Raw genomic sequence first — 21,851 nt, 5'->3', positions numbered from 1 at the left:
CATTAGATAGTGGAGGGTCCTCAGAGCCCTACGTCCGTGCTAGGCACCGAGGGAAATGGCAGATCCGTGCGTGGAAGGGAAGTGACTGTCGGTCTAGGCAGAGCCATATCCCCTGCTAACGAGGGCTGGCTGAGCGCTGCCTTCCGTGGGCTGCCTCCGTCGCTTGTTAATAAACTCCTGCCCCTAGGATGCAAGCCAGGCTTGGAGGCCGTCTCCGAGGCAGTGTGCACAGCAGAGAGGTGGGACTCACGCAGGGCCACCGAGCAGCTCGGCCAGGCCATGGGACGGCGGATTGCAATGAGCAAGGGGCACCAGCCGGGGGCGCCGTGTGACCCAGGGGCACAGTGTACCTGCGGCAGGGAAGCAATGGTGCAGGATGTGGAGGGCTGGGCGGCACAAGGCCACAATGGGGGAGGGGTGGGGCAGAGCCTGGTCTGCAGCAGAGCCTAACAGAGCGGGGCAGGACCTTGACAACTCCTGCCCCCAGGGCCCCTTCCAGCTGGGACCAGACCCTTCTTCTCCCCCATGCCCCAGCCCCTGCACTGCCTCTCCAGGCCTACAAAACAGGACTCCCTGGAGCATGGAGCAGAGCCCAGGAGAGGAGGGGGCTGGGAAGACACGATGACCCATTCGGTGACCCTGGTCAAGTCCCTTCCTCTCTCTGTGTCTCTGTAAAATGGGGGCAATGGCAGTGATCCCCACCCCCAGAAGCTGCGGGGAGGATGGAGGACTGGATGCAGGTAGGGGGACGGGCCCAAGTCCCATTGGTGCTCAGCTCTGGCTCCTTGTTGGTGCTGATGACACGCCGACTGGAGGTTCGGGGTTTGCCCCCCAGCGCAGATTCCAGCTCTACACCCCCCCACCCCCGGCCCCGGTACATCACCCGTTGGTGCAGAGAATCAGGGACACCAGCTTGCATAGGAACAGGAGTGACCCAACCTTGGCCCATGACGCCAACTGAGCCCCCAACCTGTGGGGCATTCCCTAGCTGGAGCTCATGGCTGGGTTCCAGCCGGCGCTTCGGCCCTGGGCTATAGATAGATCATTAGCTCCACCTGAGCCGTTAGGTGCTTGCTGGCAGGCTCAGGGCTAACACCAGGGCAGCAGCAGACGGTTGGGGTGGGGTGTGACCCAGCAACTTCAGGAACGGCACCGAGGGGCGCCGGCAGAGCTGGGGTGGGAGGAGGCCAGGGCTGGGACAGCGGGGGGTGTGGGTCGGGAGTGGGGGCTGGCAGAGCTGGGGGAGGGGAGGAGCTCAGGGCTAGGACAGTGGGGGTGTGGGTGGGGACTGAGGGGGGCTGGCAGAGCTGGGGTGGGAGGAGCCCAGGGCTGGGACAGCAGGGGGTGTGGGTCGGGACTGTGGGGCAGGGCGAGTGGGACAACAGGGAGCTGTGTGTCGGAGCCGAGGTGCGTAGGAAGTTTGCTACCAACAGCCCCCTAGGCCTCCCTCCAGACACTGCCCTTAATCCCTCGCTCCCCATCTGGAGGTGTGCAAAGCTCGTTTAACCCCGTCCGTGCCCTGTGGCTCTAACAGTGCCCCACACGCTGAGCGGGAGGCGGCCCAGCGAGGAGCTAAACTACCTGCAGCCGACGTCCGGACCCTCCACGGGACCCCGCGCTCCCTCGCCATGTGCACCATCCTGGGGCGAAAGGAGCTCACGAAGGCCGGCCTGTCCACTCAGCGCTTCCCCACCCCACTCCTGGCTGCCCCCGGGGTCAAAAGCCAGGGCGAAACCGCAGCCTGCGTTCCTGGTGCACTCTGGCAGGTAGCTGGGTGAGCTGCAACCAGGCCGGAGGTCCAGACGGCCCTTCGAAGGGATGTGAACAATCCCCCACAGCGCGGGGGCGGGGGCTGTTTGAAAGGGGAAGACTTGACTGTCTCGAACCTCTGCATCCCACATGAAAATGTGTTAGCCGGCTCCGCGCCTGCTGGGTTCTGCTTTCCATTCCTCGACACCTCCCCACCCTCCTCCCTCCCTCCTGCCAACAGACAAGCTCGCAGCCTGCAGCCCGACAGGAAAGGGGTTGTCTCTCTGCATCCCAGTGTGCTGAGCCATGCACGGCCCCCAGGGAGCAGAGCTTCCCTCTGCCCCAGTGGGGGGCACCGCCGAGCCAGACGCAGGTCGGATGCAGTGAGAGCTGGCTGAGGCGACCCGAGGGCATTCACTCTCTCTTATATCCCCTTTGTTGCATTTGTCCCATCGCCTCCCCATCCCAGATGGGGCCATGGCTGAGATGTTGCTTCCCCAGCACCTTCTCCCCTCTTTCTCAGGGGTGAACGCATAGGCATAGTTTGACTGGCAGCTCCAGTCAGACCAATGGGGCCAGGCAGGGAGGGAGTGAGGGGCAAATTCTGCACCTGCCTGAGGCTTGCAGTTTGGGGGGGCAACGCCTCCCCCCCTCAAAACTATGCCCATGGGTGGAGGCGCTTTGGGGCAGCTGTGTGGCCATGGTGAAGCATGGGACATGAAATCTGGCTGGGGAGGCGGGTGCGTAAAAGAGGATGGGTATGTGAAGCACCTGAGACCTGGGGCTGGGGGCGTGTCGGAGCGGGAATATTGCCGTTCTCAGGCGCTCAGGTTCTCAGAGAAAAAGACCCATTGCCCAGACACTTTTGGAGAAGGAACACGCTGAACGGAAAACCCATTTCCCACCAAAAAGCAGTTTGGGTGGAGAATGTGTGAGCGGCCCCAGTGCGAGGACGGGGGTGGGGGAAGCAGCCAAAGGGAAAGAGGAGGCTGCCATGAGGGGTTCAGCAGAAGGGGTGCTAAGAAAGGAGTGAATAAGCAGGGAGGGGCAGAACTGGGACGAGTCTTGAAGGGAGGACAAGAAGCCTGAACTAGGCAAGGTGGGGTTCAAAGAGCATTAAATGAGACCAGCAATGGGGAAAAAACCCATTGGATCTGTGCCCTTTTTTGCTTCTTTGCACCGGATGACGAAGGGCCGGAAGGTTATTTGAAATACACATATAAATCAATTAAAGGGCAGAGCAACACAGCCCTGACCAACCCAGGGGATGCTGTGGGTCCCGGAGAGCGAGCGAAAAGGCCGCAGCACAAGGATCAAGAGAGTGAACGCTGAGCTGCTGACAGAGAAGGGACAGTCAGGCTCAGTCTATGGGCTCAGCTTGCATTGGTGTCAAAGGCTCCGTATGCTGGTGCGAGCCGGTGTGTGTCCACACACAAATCCCCTCCCGCTGGGAGAAGTGACTCCAGGTTGCAAACGCAAGTCTAGAGTGGCGGGAGTTAAACTGGGGAGCAGCAGTGTGCACAGTTCAGTCCTTAGGGCACTAGCCTAGCACTTCGGAGACCTAGGCTCAGTTGTCTGCTCTGCCGTGTGACCTTGGGCAAGACACTAAGCCTCTCTGTGCCTCAGTTTCCCCACCTGTACAATGGGGTTAACAGCACTGCCCACCTCACGGGAGTATTGTGAGGATAAATACATTAAAGACTGTGAGGTGCTCAGATACTGTGGTCACAGGGGCCAGATAAGTACCTAAAATAGATATGTCCTGCTCCAATTTCACTAGGCCCATGCATGCAGCTCTCCCATTACATCCCCTCAGGGGTGTTTACACACAAATGCACACTGCTTCAGTTAAACCAGTTTAGCTTAAGCCCGTTCTTAATTGAGTTCTGGGTAGGTCTACATTACAGCTGTGCAGCTGTGTCATCGTAGCGTAGACACTTCCTACATGGACAGAAGGGGTTTTTCCATCACTGTAGTTAATCCACCCTGCTGAGAGGCAGTACATAGGTCAGTGGAAGAATTCTTCCTTTGTCCTAGCTGTGTCTGCACCGGGGGTTAAGCCAACTGAACTATGGTGCTCAGGGCATAACGTTTTTGACAGCCCTGAGCGACGTAGCTAGGTCAGTGTAATTTTTAAATGTGGCCCAGCCAAGGTTTAACCAAAACAAGCCTGGTGTAAATTGAAATAAGAGTGCCCACACTGACTTTAGCACCAGCTTAAGTAAATCAATTTAGAATCACTCCTTTGGTTAAATAGGTGCAGTTGTGTGTGTAGACAGCCCTTAGGCAGAGTCTTTAAAACACTTTGGGTTTCCATTCCTCTTGGTCGATGTCTATTTAAGTCCGACGTCCAATGGGCCTTTGTTGAAGATTCACCATCCCCTTCCACAAAGGCGGGAACTCCCAAAACACATGGTTTGACACAACAGAGCTGACAACCCTGATATCTCTAGGGGAAAACACCATTAGAAACCCTCCAAATTCCCAGGCTTTCTTTACCTGTCACAAAGAGACATGCTGGAGACTCCCAGCAGTCCCCAGACAGTGGTGTTTTTAGTCTTTCCTGCTCTGGATGTTCCCCATAGACATAGGGATGGTTTTCAGTTATTAACGACCATGATGGTTCTGGTTTCCAGGCTCCTCGCTGGCTGAGCGCTGTGCACCCCCAAGAGGAAACGGGAATTCACTGCTCGTCCAGGCGGAGGCAGCCCGGCTACGACCTGCAGAAGATTTCTGCTTTGCTTCAGGTTACTTGGCTTTCTCATTAACATGTCACGGGAGTAGTCATAAACAGAACCCTGTCGAGAGAGCGCAAACCCCTCCTCGCCTGACCCCCCCCTTCTCTCTCTGATTAAAGACCAGACTCCGCCATCTCTCCTGGCCTCCTCCCTCCCAGGGTGGCCCCAGTGAGACCAGTGGGCCTGCTGGCTGAGTCAGACTTGACTGCAGCCGCTTACAGATGTGGCCCAAGGACCAGGTCAGCCCATTACTCAATGAGGGGGTGGGGAAACAACAACAGAAAATGTGGAAATGGCAGAAGAGCTAAATGACTTTTTTGTTTCGGTTTTCACTAACAATCGGTTAGTAGCGATTAGACGTCTAATATAGTGAATGCCAGTGAAAATGAGGTAGGATCAGAGTCTAAAATAGGGAAAGAACAAGTCACAAATTACTTAGACCAGTTAGATGTCTTCAAGCCACCAGGGCCTGATGAAATGCATCCTAGAATACTCAAGGAGCTGACTGAGGAGATATCTGAACCATTAGTGATTATCTTCAAAAAGTCATGGAAGATGGAAGAGATTCCAGAAGACTGGAAAAGTGCAAATATAGTGCCCATCTATACCAAGGAAAATAAGGAGAACATGGGGAATTACAGACCAATTTGCTGGAAAAATAATGGAGCAAATAATTAAGCAAACAATTTGCAAACACCTAGAGGATAATGAGGTGATAAGTAAGAGTTAGCACGGATTTGTCAAGAACAAATTGTGTCAGACCAACCTGAGAGCTTTCTTTGACAGGGTAACAAGCCTTGTGGATAGTAGGGAAGTGGTAGATGTGGTATATCTTGACTTTAGTAAAGCTTTTGATACTGTCTCGCATGACCTTCTCATAAACAAACTAGGGAAATACAGCCTAGATGAAGGTACTACAAGGTGGGTGCATAACTGGTTGGAAAACGGTTCCCTGAGAGTCGTTATCAGTGGTTCACAGTCAAGCTGGAAGGTTATATCAAGTAGGGACCTGCAGAGATCAGTTCTGGGTCTGATTCTGTTCAATATCTTCATCGATGATTGAGATAATAGCATAGAGGGTACACTTATCAAGTTTGCGGATGATACCAAGCTGAGAAGGGGTTGCAAGCGCTTTGGAGGGTAGGATTAAAATTCAAAATGATCTGGACAAACTGGAGAAATGGTCTGAAGTAAATAGGATGAAACTCAATAAGGACAAATGCAAAGTACTCCACTTAGGAAGGAGCGATCAGTTGCACACACACAAATGGGAAATGACTGTCTAGGAAGGAGTCCTGCAGAAAGGGATCTGGGGGTCACAGTGGATCACAAGCTAAATATGAGTCACTGTGTAACACTGTTGCAAAAAAAGCAAACATCATTCTGGGATGTATTAGCAGGAGTAAGCAAGAAACGAGAAGTAATTCTTCCGCTCTACTCCATGCTGATTAGGCCTCTGCTGGAGTATTGTGTCCATTTCTGTGCGCCACATTTCAGGAAAGATGTGGACAAATTGGAGACAGTCCAGAGAAGAGCAACAAAAATGATTAAAGGTCCAGAAAACATGACCTATGAGGGAAGATTGAAAAAATTGGGTTTGTTTATTCTTGTGAAGAGAAGACTGAGAGGGAACATGATACCAGTTTTCAAGTACATAAAAGGTTGTTACAAGAAGGAGGGAGAAAAATTGTTCTCCTTAACCTCTGAGGACAGGACAAGAAGCAATGGGCTTAAATTGCAGCAAGGGTGGTTTAGGTTGGACATTAGGAAAAACTGCCTAACAGTCAGGGTAGTTAAGCATTGGAATAAATTGCCTCGGGAGGTTGTGGAATCTCCATCATTGGAGATTTTTAAGAGCAGGTTAGACAAACACCTGTCAGGGATGGTCTAGATAATACTCAGTCCTTCCACGAGTGCAGGGGACTGGACTAGATGACCTTTTGAGCAGACAGGGCTCAGGGAGGCTGGCATTCTGGGCACTGTCATGCCTCACCCGGCGCTGGGCAGGGCTAAACGACACGGTGGTTACAAGGCAGTGCCCGAGGGTCACGGCTTTGCTACCAGGACTCCCACTGCTGCTACCACCAAGCAGGGCCACCCGGGGCAGGGGGGCAGTTTGCTTCACCCCCCGCTCCATTTGAGAGGGCCCCCTAACTGAGCAGCATTGCAGCCTGGCCCGTGGGATTGCAATGCCACTCAGGTTTGGCCTGGCTGCTGCTCCAAGGGACAGGAGCTGCTGCCGCAGGGTGAACGCAGGGCGGGCTCGCAATGCAGCCATAACCTCGGGGACAAGCTGGCTTTGAAGGCCCAATCCTGCGAGGTGCCCAACTCTTCCTAGTTGCTAGCCATTCACGTCCAAGGGCGTGGAAGTTAAGGGTGCTCATCCCTGCGTCTCAGCCCAGCCCCTGGGGCCACGGACACAAAGCAACACATGCTGGGAGTAGCGTGTGTCTCTGGCTCTGCTACTTGCTAATCGTTAGTCTTTGGGCTTGTCTACACTGGCGTGTCTACACTGGCTTGTGTGGTTGCGGTGCAGCACTAGGAAAGAACTCTCCCAGCGCTCTAAAAAACCCGCCTCCACGAGGGGAGTAGCTACTGTCTACACTGGTGCTTTACAGCACTGAAACTTGCTGCACTCGGGGGGGTGTTTTTTCACACCCCGGAGCGAGAAAATTGCAGCACTGTAAAGTGCGAGTGTAGAAAAGCCCTTTGTTTTCAGTGTGATAGAGGCATGCAGCGCACTTTACAGACATGCTCCTTGCTGCAGGACGTGCCAGACCCAATCCTCCAACACCCCAGACAGCGGGAAGAAGGGAAATCCCACTGCAGAGGCTTGGATGGTTTCTCGGGATGTGCTCCTAACGCCCCCCGCCCTGTCTTCCAAGCTGCACTGGCCCCTAATGGACCATTTTTCGTAGTGATCCGCCCCTGGGGGTTCCTCTGTCCCCACCCCCCCAGAAACCCTGGATTCCGCCCACTCCGAGGTGGGGAGTGCATGACTAGGACCGAGTAAACTCTGCAACCAGGTTGCCTTCTAAAAGCAAACTCACCAGGCCAAAGCATCCTGGGCAAACGATGATGCAAACTGCCCCTAAGTAGCATCTGTTCCATGAAGCAATGCTGTTAGCAAAGCCACACGGCGGTGGCAAATGGAGCTGTACTGATTTCCTCCCCACTTCCCCACCTGCTACTTGCTCAAATACTCTGCAGATGAACAGGCTTTGCCGGTGGGGGGGGGGGTGGGGTGGGGTTGATCTTTGCTTTGGTTTGCCCTGAACCAAGAACTGCAGGGGCTTTGGTAAGCAGACCGAGAGGTTCGTCTCTTTCGCTGTGGCTGCTGCCTTGCGGCTTTGCATGGTGACAGGGCTCAGCGATTCCCAACAGGTATCCAGATACCGGTGGAGCAATTGCTTCTCTGTGATCCCAGCAGGCATCAGTAATGACATAAGAACGGCCACACTGGGTCAGATCAATGGTCAAGCTAGCCCGGTATCCTGTCTGCTGACAGTGGCCAATGTCAGGTGCCCCAGAGGGAATGAACAGAACAGGGCAATCAAGTGATCCAGCCATATGCCAGCTGCATCAATAGCCCTGCTGAGATTCCCATATCCCAGGGGAGTGGCCTGGCCATTGGGCTGTTGGCTACTTTGGGGTGGGTCTCCGTCTCTGAGACCAGAAATTCCACCCCATGCCCTCCTAGCAATGGGGCAGATGCTTTGAAACACAGCGCTTGGCACGGATCTGCCATGTTGCCATGTCTCCCAATTGTATTAGAAGTCTCCCGTCATTGGGTGTTTTTCCTAAAGCTCCAGCTTTAGGAGTCATGAGAATAGGGGGTGGGAGTGAGGGGGTCTCAGCTTGAGAAATGGTTTCTCTTGCCCGGTAATAAACTGACTATTGAGTATGAGCATCACTGTCCTCTACTGTACAGAGTCAAAACTGCTCGACTATGTGTCACAGGGGTCCCTTTACCTTGAGTGGCAGGACTTAGGCTTTCAGAACCAGGGGCCCTGAGTTCTATTCCCTGATGCTACATGGTGGAGCAAAGTGACACTGAAGAGGTTCCCACTCTAAAGCCCTGATCCAGCAAAGCAGTTAAGCATGCGAATAGTTCCATTGCAGGGCCCATCACCCACGCCCTGCATGCTCCACACTAGGCGGGGGTGACTGATTTTGCTTGTGTGTTACATGGCTCCTCTTGGAGGTCTCTCTGGTGTGTGCATGCCATTGTGGTGACAGCACTGCATTATCTGGGTCTTTTTATATAAACGTAGCCTCTCGTGAGGGGGGACTTTAGCAGTGTGGGCAAGTGTGCATGGAAGTGAGCCTAGGAGTTAGCCTATGGATGGTCTGAGTAGGGGTGCGTGTGGGTGTCTACATTCATGCACACATGTGCACTTTCATGCAGACAGGACCTCTGTGTGTGTGTGTCTGCAGATGTGTGTGATCATCTCCATGTGTGAGAGCCAGCGAGCTCGCTGGGATACAGTATGTATGAGTGCAGCGATTGCTGCTGCTGTTGTGAGTTAACTGAAGGAGCCTGTAAAACCAGAAACAGGCTATTAGCAATCCATTAGGGCAGAGTATCCAGTTCCAGCCTAGGTAATCCATTAGAGGAACATCTGAGCGCATTAGGAGAGCTCGCTGGAGGCCAGGACGGGGCCATAAAACAGAGGAGGAAACCATGCTAATCTGGCTTGAATTACCAACTTAAAAGCAGGAGAGAAATAAAGGATACCCTAAATATTGAATGTTTTATATTTAGGAGACAAAATGTGAGGTTCTGCCAAGAGGGGAGAATAAAAAACCTGTTTCGTCTGCAAATACATCCCATCACTCCCTCCTGGAAGCCGAAAAGGAGCAGCCCCGCTTTCCAGTCCCCTGGCTCTCTGGGGTGAGCTCATCAGGGCGGGCAAGAAGGGAGAACTGATTGCCATCCATCATGAAATTAACTCTACCTTTGATGGGCCTGTCAGCTTAGAGTGCTGGGGAAGGGACGTGTCCCCATGGAACCCCGCCTTTCGAGAGGCTAGCCCGGGCCCTGCCCCTTCTGCCCAATGCCCCGCCTTTACCCCACCCATTCCATCCCCCCCTCGCACGCTGGAGCCCCAAGCCCCCACTGCAGCTGGAGGAGCCCCAGTCGAGCCGCTCCAAACACCAGCCCGCTCGCCTCAGCTGTCCAGAGCTCTGGGCAGCCGGCCGATCCACCCCAGCTGCACCGGCCAGCCCAAGCCATTCCTGGCTGCTGGCTGGCCCGTGCGCCCATTGGCCTGAGGTGCCCCAGGTCTCCAGCCAGCCTAAGCCCCAAGCTCCGGGCTGCTCGCACAAGCTGAGCCCCCCGCTGGCTTCAGGGGAGAGGCGGAGCAAAGGTGGGGCCTTGGGGCAGAACGTGGGTGGGGCCACGGCCTGGGACTGGGGAGGTTTAGCCTCCTCATGCCTATTATACCTGCTGCTCATGTGTGTCCCAGCTCTGTCTTAAGTGCTGCAATGTGCCACGCGTCCACCACACATAACAGCACGCACAGACTCCCGTGTTTCGGTCGAGGGGCAGCCTGGGGCTCCTTCTTTTAGCACACTGGTAATACTTCACATGCTTAGAGGATTGAGTTCAACCTCACAGCAGTCCGGGGCTGAGGGATGAGGTAGCAGCAGAAAGCAGCCTGGCTTGAGTCACATCTCAGGCTGAGTGCACAGGGTTGGCAATTCGGGAGCACCGCCGGCCCCAATCTCACTACTTGTGTAAAGTAAGCAATTTGGATATGAAGTCACTCAGGTTCTAATGCAGAGTCACTCAGGTTCTCATACCTGCTTTAACTCCATCCTGTCCCTGCCCTGTGGCTAGAGACCTTCACTTGTTGCTACATGAAACATACTGTTAGCCTTTAAATTACGGCAGCACAGGCCCCAGCCACACAGTGCTGTAACCAGCCCCTCCTGTATCTGCCCATCCAGGGTATCAGGGGGGCCTCAGGGCAGATTGAGGATGAATCCTTGGAGCCCTGCACTGGAGAGGGCCCCATAGCGATCCGGAGGTGGGACACAGCTAACTGCTGGTGGCCAGCAGGCTGATTGGGGAGCAGCCAGCAGCTGACCGTCACCAGTTGCCAGGATGCTTCCAAGGGGGGGGCCACGTCTGAGCCGGCCCCTCCTCTCCTCAGATGTGTGGGACAAGGGTAGGTCTCTGGCCTGTACGAGGAGGGTGAGATCCCATTGGGAAGGCCCTGACCTGCTGCATAACCTGAACTGAGTCAGCAGCTCCCTGCGTCTACTCTCCCATCTGTAAAATGGGCACTTGGACACTTTGGGCGGCGCTCTGGGGCCTGGGGGTGAAAAGCACCCACGACACAGCCAGTCCGTTCCCGTTGATGCCTTTAGGGCAGCATTTTAGAGCAGTCTGCACAAATCACCCCAGCACAGCAAAGCCTGAGGCCAAACTCTGTGCGCAAAGCGGGCAGTAGGGGAAGGAGCCCTTTGCTCTCGGGCGGCCATCGGACCCATTTCAGGGGGAGGGGGAATTGCTTTTGCTGCCAACAAATGATGCACGCACGCAGAGTCTGAATGCACGTTCCTGTCTACTGCCAGTCACTCCAGCGGCCCTCTTGCGACCTGCCGCTCAGCCAGCCAGTCCAGGTTGTTCTTGCACTTCTGCTGCTGTGTGCCCGGAGGCTGCTGCCCCCCCCAGGAATCCCTCTCTTCACCCTGGGAATGTTTAATAAGTTGGCCTGCTCCCATCTCCACCTTGGCACATCCCTGCTCCCTGCTGGGTGACAGCCCCGGGGCACAAAGCAAGGCTGGGTGGGGGATGCAACCTAAGTAGGTGGCAGGAAGAAGTTCCATTAGCCGACTCCTGTGTATGCAAGGGGTTTAACATGAGGTATGGGGGTAAGTGCATGTGGGGCAGGGGGAAGATGAAGAAGGGGCCAAGAATGGTGGGATTGGGCATACGTACCAGCATATGGTTTCATTGCTTCTTGTGGCTGCTGGCAAAGTTCCATCTTTCTCCAGCTGGCCTCCTTTTTATTAACCTGCCGGGACACTTTGTGATGGACGTTCCCGCGGTCAGCAGTCAGGTTGTGTATAATGGCCTTGCCATGTGGGGAGCTGAGCGCAGGAGGGCTCCTTGTGTTTGCACCGATAGCTCGTTGCACCCCTGTGTCAGCCAAACAGCCTGTCAGGGCAGCTTGGAGACCCGCATGGCTTGGGATGCACCTCCCCTTCCCAGAATATGCCCTAGTCCAGTGTACTGGTCCCTAGACTCCAATAGGGAGGGGAAAGGCTCAGGCCACCTGGGAAAGACACAGTATGCAACAGAGAAGGGACCTGTCTGTGACACTTTATACTCATTAACCATTTCCATGCCAGTCAACACCTGCTCGTCCCCTTCAGGCTGTGGGCAGAGGAATGGCCTCTCATTCGGTGCCCAGCTACCCTTCTCGGCAAATGAAACCTCAGAGCCTCTTGTTCAACTGCTGCACAGCACCCGGCTGAACTGGTCACAGTGCGAGTGACATCCCGGCATGGTACCAGGAGCTCAGGGCCGCCTCTTGCCTGTCATCAGTGCAGGCTTGGCACATGTGGTGGCCTCATCTCAGACACGCTGGTCGCTGGCCAGCAGTGTGCCAGGACTGGCATAGCAGGACTTGCTGCTGGTCAGGATTAAGATGCATTGGCAGAGCTGTGTGGGTGGGATTGTGGTGCATTGACAAAGCTGTGGCGGGGGTGGGAGGAGGGGATGTCCAGGGCTCTGTGTGTATGTGTGGGTATCCCTGGACTGGACTGGCAGGGAGGCAGGGTGTGGGTTGGGACTGTGGTGGATATGCAAAGCTGTGTGTGTGTTGGGGGGAGCCCAGGGCTGGACTGGCAGGACGTGCTGCAGCTGTGAATTCAAGTGGCTTGAAAGAGCTGAGTAGGGAATCTTGCCTGGCCCTGCAGTGCTACCCCCGTCTGACTTTAAAGAGCTGATTGAATTAATCACTGCAAATAATTCACCTGATGAATAGCGGCATTTTCATTCAGCTTATTCACAAATCGTATTTTTCATTCTCCAGCTGGCTTGACAGACAGTCTAATAATGAGGCCAGGACCTTCGTCGGCAAATGTTGGCTGTCAGTCACTGAGCAAATTATTCCCAAACACACTTTTGCATTATTTGACCCGCTCCAGCGACTGGTGTCACGTCACTCACAATTAGGTTTTGCGTTTTTTTAAATATAAAAACAAGCAATACAGAAGAATGATGCAGCCATAGCATGAGTGATGGCAGAGAGGGAAAAAGCCCGGAACATCAGCAGTTCTGGATCAGGCACCTTGGTTCTTAAAACAGGAATGCCAAGCCATGCAATATGGAGCAAAGGATTGTTTTCATCTACATCTCCACTCCCAGATGCAATGGGGAATCATCTCCAGCTTGCAGCGATGAATCACATTGGGGGGTTACACTGGGGACTGACTGTTTCTTGGGGCTTGTATTTTTACTGAGAATTCTCATCTAACATATTGAGATAGTCCCACTCGTCTTGGTATTTGAGCACCATACAGTTTTTAACGAGTTTAGCCTCATGGGCCCCCTGTGAAGTACAGGGCGTGCTTATCCCCATTGTGGCACACAGAGAGGTTAAGTGACTTGCCTAATGTCACACAGGAAGTCGGTGGCGGAGCAGGGGCTTGAACCAAAGTTTCCCACATCTGAGGCTAGCATCCCTAGCCACGGGACCATCCTTCCGCCCTTAACATAGTTTCAAATGCCAGCAATCATATTTAACAGACTCCAGGAGGCTGAAAAATTGCCAAGTCCCCTTTTCTCTTGAGGCACAGCATAAAATGACCGGCACTCAGACACACAATCAGACCGAGCGGGCCGGCCTATCTTGAGAGCTCATAGTGAGACAGACATAGCCACCCTGACCCAAGGAGCTGTAGGCAGCAGGATTGCTGCTGTCACTGGTGTGGACAGGCAGGTTACTCCCATCCCAAAACAAGATAGATGAAAGATCATCTGATTGCTCATGTCATTCCTGCAAGGAGCCAAAAGAACAGAGCTGGTCAGAAAAGCACTGTCTGCAATTGCTTTGTTTGAAACTTCCCCTGGGTCTTCTGATTTTTGGCCAAGTGAAACCAAATTTTGCATTTCAAACACAAATTTTTTGTTTGTTTATGAAAGTGTTCAAAAACCTAAAAAACCATATTTTTATTTGTAGGTTTTATTTGTCAGGCTCCCCTCCCCTCTTCACCCCCCTGCTTTCCAGTGGGAAAATGGGTGGGGTAAAGAGAAAGAAAAGGGGACAAAAATTCCCCCCCAAAGCCAAGAATTTCTTGATTTTCAAAAAGAGAAACAAAAATTTCAATTGGGAACAAAACTACACATTTTCGCCTGGTCAAAAAATAAGAAAACACCTAAGGACCCAAAAATTTGACACAGAAATTTTCTTTGCCTTCAAAAGATCTTTTTTCATCAAAAAAGCCCGTCTGACAAAGAAACATGGATCAGCTCTACAAACATAGCTGAAATGCAGGTCTACCACCAAGCTGTTGGTCTCGCTCCGTTTGCCAGTGAGCTAATAATCTCCCCATCGCACAGACCACCACCAAACATCGCCCTACTTGGGATTATAGTCAGCCAGTCTCAGAAGAGAAGACAAAGGCTGAACGGACCATGGAGACTCAAAAATGCTGTTACCCATGCTATCCCAGGTCTTCTAGCTAACCGTGGACTTCTGTCCTAAGAGCCTCACTGACGACTTTCTTTAAAAAACAAAAACAAGAAATAAAAGTAAAACTACGATAACGTCAAGGCACAGGCGGAGTCCCTGACAGTACAGCGTGTTCTGGCCCAAGGTATTTTTTATCTCTGGTTTGGAGTCTAACATGGCAGAGCGCATTTAAATGCGGTGACATTTACACTTCAAATGGCTCTTACGTCTCAGCGGGCAACCTTTATGTAGAACATACGTATGGAAAATAGAGACTGGCCCCATAGTACAGTGCAGAGTGGGGGAGTGGTTTGAAGGCGGAATGGGGACTTGAAAGGGACGCCGGCTCTTGGTTGCGTTTGCTGGGCCTGACATGAAGGAAAGAATCAAATGTGCGTTTTCTGCAAGCTGGTTACCAGGCAGTAACCGCGCCTTCGCAGCAATAAAGCCCCTTCCCGTTCCCGAGCACCTCCTGTCCGAGGTCCTTCCCAAGCCATAGGCCCATTCTGAGGCATTTAGTGTCCCCCTTAACTCCACTCACTTCACAGCAGGTAAGGAGAGGCTGCAGGCTTGGGCCTCACAACCCAACAACCCCCTAGCCTTCCCCCCACCACCTGGCCCTTAGTGAAGGCGATTGAGAGGTCACTCACATGTTGCCACTGGTCAAGGATGAGGGGGCGATACCTCAAGAAGAATTTGAGCGGAAAGGACTCGGGGTCAGGCCAAGAGGAAGGGTTCTGCCACCTCACTTCGAGCCTCCGGGGGTTGTTGGATACTGGCTTGGCCACCACGTTCTCTGGAGGGTCCGGCTTTACTGGAATAATACAGAAAGGTCTTTTTACACCTTATACTCTTAGTCCATTCTCATGCTATTTCACAATACAGGGCTGGGGTAGCTCTACTCCAGGTACAAACACACCACAGGTAACTTCCTCCCATGGTACATTTTGCCACTCACAAAATATCAGCCACATGTGCAACATGGCCACGTAGCTTCTAGACTCCGCCTTATACTTTGTGGCTATGTTGCAATATGTTTTATGAAGCATACAGTAAATACGTGGAATAGCAGATGCTTTTCCCTGTACAGATTAGAAGCAACAGGTACTACATCGAGGAGGGTCACACAGACAGATACATGTACAGGGGTGATAGACAGAGAGACAGACAGACATTGTACTTGAGGACTAGTGAGATGAGGTGACTGGTAATGAGTTATAGACACTTGTATGGGACACTTCTAAGCCATCTGTGCTCAGTCCTGACCCCAAACCATCACTTTCAAGGGGATGACCCAGGAGGTCCCTTCCAGTCTGACATCCTATGTTCCTATGAAATCGAAGGGCCAAAGCTGGTGCTCATTACTCAGCCGAGCTGACTTCAAGGGAAGTTTGGCCTGCATAAGAATTGAGTAAAAGCCTCAGAATTTGGTCTTTGACTTTGATGTAGATTTAGGCTTCAGAAGGACTGAGAACATAGGATTCAACCCAGGTCAGTTACTGACTCTTCATGATCACCCAGAGCACAAGTCCCTTCTGTTTTACCTTCTTCCCCCAACTTTCAGCCTCTTCCCCTTTGGCTCTAGTTTGGGGTATTGGAATATTTGCTCACCTACTTCAGAGGCGTTTTGAGTGAGTAATTAGCTGAAGTTTGTAAAGTGCTTTGAAGCTGAAGACATATTAGGGTATCGACAGCAAATCAATCATTACTATACTTAGAGACAGGCCATTTTCTTCTTGGGGAATGGGGCGGTGTCCCACCAAGCATTGTTGAACTGAACTCCCAACTTCTAAAACTTTTAATTTGCTTTAGCAAATCTATGAAAGGCCAAGGTCAGTGTGAGGGCATTAGTGTGCTGCACTATTTCATGTTAAGAACATAACATAAGAATGGCCACACTGGGTCAGACCAAAGGTCCATCTAGCCCAGGATCCTGTCTTCTGACAGTGGCCAGTGCCAGGTGCCCCAGAGGGAATGAACAGAACCGGTAATCATCAAGTGATCCACCCCCTGTTGCCTATTCCCAGCTTCTGGCAAACAGAGTCTAGGGACACCATCACTGCCCATCCTGGCTAATAACCATTGATGAACCTGTCCTCCATGAACTTATCTCGTTCTTTTTTGAACCCTGCTATGGTCTCGGCCTTCACAACATCCTCTGGCAAGGAGTTCCACAGGCTGACTGTGAGTTGTATGAAGAAATACTTCCTTGTATTTGTTTTGAACCTGCTGCCTATGTTCTGTGGTAATTAACAGCGTGTTAATTATTGAACAGGTGAGAAGCACAGAAGTTGCAGGGCGCCTAAACCTAGCTGTGCGTTCTGTCTCTCCATTCATGCTTATACTCTCCTGAGGAGCTGGTTAGACAGATATGCCCCAGAACCTGACAGCCGGACACATCCAGATTGCAAAATAAACCCTGCCTGAGAAAGCTGTGTGCTCCTGTCTGTGCACCAGTGTGGGCCCTTCCAAACCAAACAGGTGAGCGAATCCCTCCGGTTCTGCTCTTCGCTCAAGGGCAGTGACGGCAGAACAAGTCACTGGGCTACACAATCTCTTTCCCTCACTGCAGCATCACAAACAGGCACCAGCCGTCTATAGCTGCACGGAGATGGAGCAGGGTGGGAGGTGGTTCGACAACGCAGTTTCACAATGGGAGAGCAATTCTATCGTCTCCGGGTAAGTGGGGACTGGCCCAGAGCCCACTGATGCCAATACAAAGATGGCCTCTGACTCCACTGGGCTTCGCCTCAGTCTCAGGGAGCAAGCCTGTGCAGGAGGTATCATCACACCAATTTTGGAGATGGCTTCCTGGCCTGTGGTACACAAGAGGCCAGGCCAATAATGGCCATCTGGCCTTCAGTATCTGCAGATGACATGACTTCCACCACCACTCTGAATACACCCCCTGGCCAATCATCTCCATGGCAACTGACTGGCCAGGTGACGATCAGTGACTAGGATTCACAAATTGGGACTCAGCAGCAGAGGGACACCTGGCGCCGAGGACCCGGTTCAACCAGAGCCTCCTCAGCCTCTCTCAGTCCCAGATCCTCTCTCTGCGGGCGTCTGATGAACAGTGGGCCTCATGCAGCTATGCCCTCTGAGCCCCACGATTCCAGGGGAGCTGCTGAGGTGATGGGCTCCCTCCAACCCCATGCAGTATTGGGGTTCAGGCTCGGGAGGGGACCTCCCTTTCTGCTCTGTCTCTGCCATGCTCACGACCCTGCTAGCCGACAGTCCGGTGCCTCCCTAGCCTGGAACTGGAGAGGGAGCCCCTCGCGCCAGGGCGCTGGAAGTTTAGTATGAGGGAGGATGGGGCTTTCAGGGTAGCTCTTGGCCATGCAGCAGTCTGCCAGAGGGGCAGAGGACCCCACGGGAATCCTCGAGGCCTTTGAATAAAACTCAAGCTGAGTGTAACGTGTCTGTCTGTCTCGTCTCCAGCAGCCTCTGGAGGAGTCCACCACCCTAGCCCTGGCTGCTGTTGGACAGTTCCACAATCTGCAGCCTGGTTCTCTCTGTCGACAGGAAGAAGCTTGGACAGGATGAACCTAGGTTTGTAACTAGAGTGCCTTGGCTTCCTCTGGGTGCCTGCAACGGTTACTCCTCTGCTTCCTACCACAGGACTTTGGCCAGTGGTGATTCCTGTGGACAATGGTACAACCACACACAAAAGGCAGGTGGCCAAAGGACTCACAAGGCCAATAGATCATGCCCTTTATCCAAAAGTGTTATGGAGGAGTCACCGGGTGGTGCTGTTATACGCAGTCTTTTTCTGAGTTCTTTTTCTGAGCATGCAAGTGCTGTTCAGCCTTTGAAGTCATGCTGCTTGTTGTTAGTTTTGTGATGTGATTACTTTTGGGTGGGAGCTGTAGCCAGCAGCAAGGGAGTTCGGTCTCTGCTCTCTAACTAGAGTCAGTTCTTGCGGGGCTGAGATTCCTGGAAGAAGGGGTTGCCTGTGGGCTGCTTGTGACCACCACTGTTCCAGGACTGTTGAATATAGTGTAAATAAATGAAGTTACACTAAGAAATTACCCAGACTCCTCATCTAACCGTCCCGCAAGGCCCAGATATCTTCTACTGCTGGATAGAGGGACAGCAGCAGCATAAGATACCTGTCTAGTTAATGAGCAATTTCTGTACTGTGATTGTTGTTATTATCTGCTGGGCCCTGGCAATGTGCATGGTGCTGTACTGGACACGACACAGAAACAGCCCCTGCCCTGAGGTGCTTGCGACATAGCTGCGAAGGCAGGATGCACTGGGGAACCCAGGGGAAGGAAGAACTGGGGGCTGGTTATTCTTTGGGTGGCGAGTTCCCGTCCAGCAGGCCCAGCAGGAGGTGTGAGTGGGAAGGAGTGCCTCGAGTGCAGGAGAGCGGTACCTGAGTGAGCAGGGATGGAGAGGGCCTTTGATGCAGAGAGGATTGCGGGGGACCAGTCATGGGAACGGCAGACAGAGACACAGGGGATCTTGAGCCTGCATCCTTGAGCCACAACTTCCCTCTCCCGTCGCTTCACCCATCTTGCCTGCCGCTGCATCAATTCACTGGCTGCCTCTTAAACTTCTGATCCCAGCCTTCCAGGCCCCACATCGCTCGGCCGACACCTCAGGCCCCGTCTCCTTTGATGGAGCCCCCGCCACAATGCCAGCTTCAACACCTGTTCAGCCCCTTCTCTCACCAGCGTCCTCCCTCCCTCCCGGATGGAGCACCCTGCCTCAACCCGCCACCTCCCTCGCCTCCCCTGGAACCTCACTGCTGCTGTCCTGCCTACGAGCCGCAAAGGGGGGGGTTGGGGAGAGGAAAAGATGAGGTCACAAGGCAGATGTGCACATGCCTGGGAGAATGACTGACCGATCCCAGCAGGGGCACCTCTTGCGCTCCCCTTATCTCTCTGTTCAGCACGTCACATGTTGCATCGTGTCAGGTTCGGGGGGGTTAGACAATGGGCTTGGCCTGTCTGGCCGACAGCTGGAAAGACGCGATCCTACGGGCCTGATGCTGCCAGGTGCTGAGCATCCTCAACTCCCCCATGACTTTCCTTATAAGGTTTTATCCACTGGGGAGGAGGTGGGGTGTTATAGCCAGGTGACGTGTGCAAATGCACGTGCTTTTTGGGGGTCACTTTTGAGGCACAATCACCCCATTTGGTAGCAGGCCAGCTGGGGAGGGGGGACAATTATTATCAGGCCTGATTTTCCTCTGGTGGCTTTGCCTTTTATCAACAAGCAGCAGGGGGAGGATTTGTCGGGTCTGTGCAGTCCTGAGCTACTCCAGATGGCTGTGTAATTCCTTCTCTTGCTTTGAATCCCGGGGCTTGGGGTGGACATCGGCTTCCATTAAAAGGGCCTTTGAGTCCAAACACATACGGAAAAGTATAAATCCAGCGCTGGCTCTGTGGACTTTGTGGATTTGGTTTGCAAAACAAAATATCTGTGTTGCTGAACGAATGCAGATGATTTCAAAATCCAGCTTAACAGAAAGTCTGCGAGAAGCCTTGGGGATGAAAGGCGCTGGGCTGGGTGAATGTGAGATATTGCGACAGGGGAAACTTTCAAACCCTCCAACTTAAATCCATTCACTTTGCAGGTGTTTCTCCTTTGCTGTGTTTGCTAAGGACCCAAACACTCAGGGCCAAACTCTCTCCCGGTGTCACGCTCCGAGCCAAATCCTGCTGTCATTTGTAAAGCCAGAGTAACTTCGTCAAATAGACAGGGAAGGACTTGGATACTGGGGTGAAGATCGGTGCACATGTGCTTCAGATGGGCTGACAGCTGGATACGTGACCCCTTGGGTTTACGCCAGTATAACTGAGGGCAGACTATGGCCCCAGATGTCAGTGAAGCTGCACCAGGGATGGGCTTGGCTCTTTGTGGATGGAACGAGAGTCCCAGTGTAAGAACAAATACCAAAATAGTATCAGTGGGTGGAACAAATCCATCCATTTTGTCAGAGATTTGGTTATGAGCCATTCGCATGTGAGCAGCCCTTTGAACTAAACTTTTTTCCCAAGCAAAATGGAGGTATAAAATGAAAGTTAGACTGGTATAAGGTAAAGTGTGAATTTAAAGTGAGATAGTTCTACTGGTATAACCCTCTGAGGACACTCATTCTCGTATAAGATAATGTTGCTTGGGAAGTGGTTTAAGACAGAAAAAAGCTACTTTTATACTGGAGATTTCTGGGAGAGAATCTTCTGGCTCTGAGCAGCATCAGACTCAGTCCTTGAGTGGGTCTGCACGTTTGTGGTCAGCAGAGAGTCTGCAAACGGCGCTCCAGTGTGTTTAGAAAACAGTGCTCCCAACCCTGAGGTCCTTGTTCAGTTCTCCCCGAATCAGTGGGAGTTTTGCCCGAATAAGGATTGCTTAAAAATGGAGTCAGGCTCTCAGGATTTGTGTGAAGAACAACAGCATCCCCAATCTGCAAAATGGTGTGACAAACTGGGCTGTTTCCGCCATGTTCTCATCACAGATTTTCAGGTCAGAAAGGACCATTGTGATCATCCTGTATAGCACAGGTCACAGAACCTCACCCAGTGGTTTCTGCTTTGAGCCTAGCAGCTTGTGGTCAAACTGAAGAATATCCTCAGCTCACTGACTCTTCCCAGCTCTGGTTATCTAGGTGCCTGTGTGTCACCTCGCTAACACCAGAATATACGTTCATTCTGATTGTGCACTGAGGGGCCAGCTAGTTTCACGGAACATTTGTATCCTGGTCTCAGCGAGAGATGGTTCAGGGAGAAGAAATTATTCAGCTTGTGGGAGTTTTACCTTTGTTTCCAGTGGGACCAGGGCTCGGCCAATGCCGGATACTATGACCGCAGCTAGCATTGCTACCTTTGTTTGTTTTGTCCATCTTAGGGTGGAAGCTCTTTGGAGCAGGAAAAACGGCTTAATTTAGCGTTGAAAAGTGCCGTGTACATTTGCAGCTATGTATAAATCAGTATCACAGTTCTAGCTTCTCTGGAATATACCAGCTGGTTTGTCTGATGGACTGTTCAAGAAGAAATCCTTCATCTTCAATCAACTAATAACTTCCCAGAGAGATTCCAATGTGCAAGGCAGCCAGTCCTGAAAACCTTGTTTCCATCTGCACCACCACAGAGGAGGAACCTATTAACTAGCACAGGGGAGCCTACAGAAGTTTGGAACATCCTGGAAGACAGCAGTAAAGGGCAAGAAGGGGCAAACTTTGAAAGTCTAACAGATGCCAGCTTCAGATCAAGTGTAAAGTCTACAGCATAACTGCTTCCTATCATGCTGTAGACATTCTCCAGCTTTGTAACTGGTTTAGATCTGTTCTCAGGATTTCACTGAGGAGATCTGCTATCTAGTGCTCAAATACTATAGTGAGGGGGCCCCGACCGACAGACAGACAGGGCAGGGGTTGAGGAGTACAGAGTTCAGTTCTGGGCACCCCCTTGCCAAAAAGCTATTGACAAGCTGAAGGGAGTTTAGCACAGAGCAACAGAAATGACTGGGAGACCTGCAGAGATTGCTGTAGGAAGAACAAAAGGCATTCTTTTATACACATTAAATCAACCAACTGATCCGCTAAGAGGACTCAGCCTCGGCTCATGACCGATTTGCAAGCAGTAAAAAACACAAAAAGAAAATATAGCAAGCACTGTAGAGTAACAGGGTGAAATGAAGGACTTGCCTACCCAAGAAAGGT

General features: G+C 52.4%; 1 protein-coding gene across 5 annotated transcripts in view; it reads right to left on the bottom strand.

The window, feature by feature from the left end:
* CNTFR (ciliary neurotrophic factor receptor) overlaps positions 1-21,851 on the bottom strand; it is a 460,255-nt gene that overhangs the window by 32,272 nt on the left and 406,132 nt on the right. For all 5 annotated transcript variants that reach the window (XM_073343357.1, XM_073343356.1, XM_073343355.1 and 2 more), the window contains one exon: positions 14,827-14,990. In XM_073343357.1, coding sequence (XP_073199458.1) covers positions 14,827-14,990 — 164 coding nt within the window. The remainder of the gene's footprint in view (positions 1-14,826; positions 14,991-21,851) is intronic.

This window comes from Lepidochelys kempii, chromosome 5 (genome assembly GCF_965140265.1).
Source record: "Lepidochelys kempii isolate rLepKem1 chromosome 5, rLepKem1.hap2, whole genome shotgun sequence".
Classification (NCBI taxonomy): domain Eukaryota; kingdom Metazoa; phylum Chordata; order Testudines; family Cheloniidae; genus Lepidochelys; species Lepidochelys kempii.
This window is presented reverse-complemented; position numbering and strand designations above follow the sequence as displayed.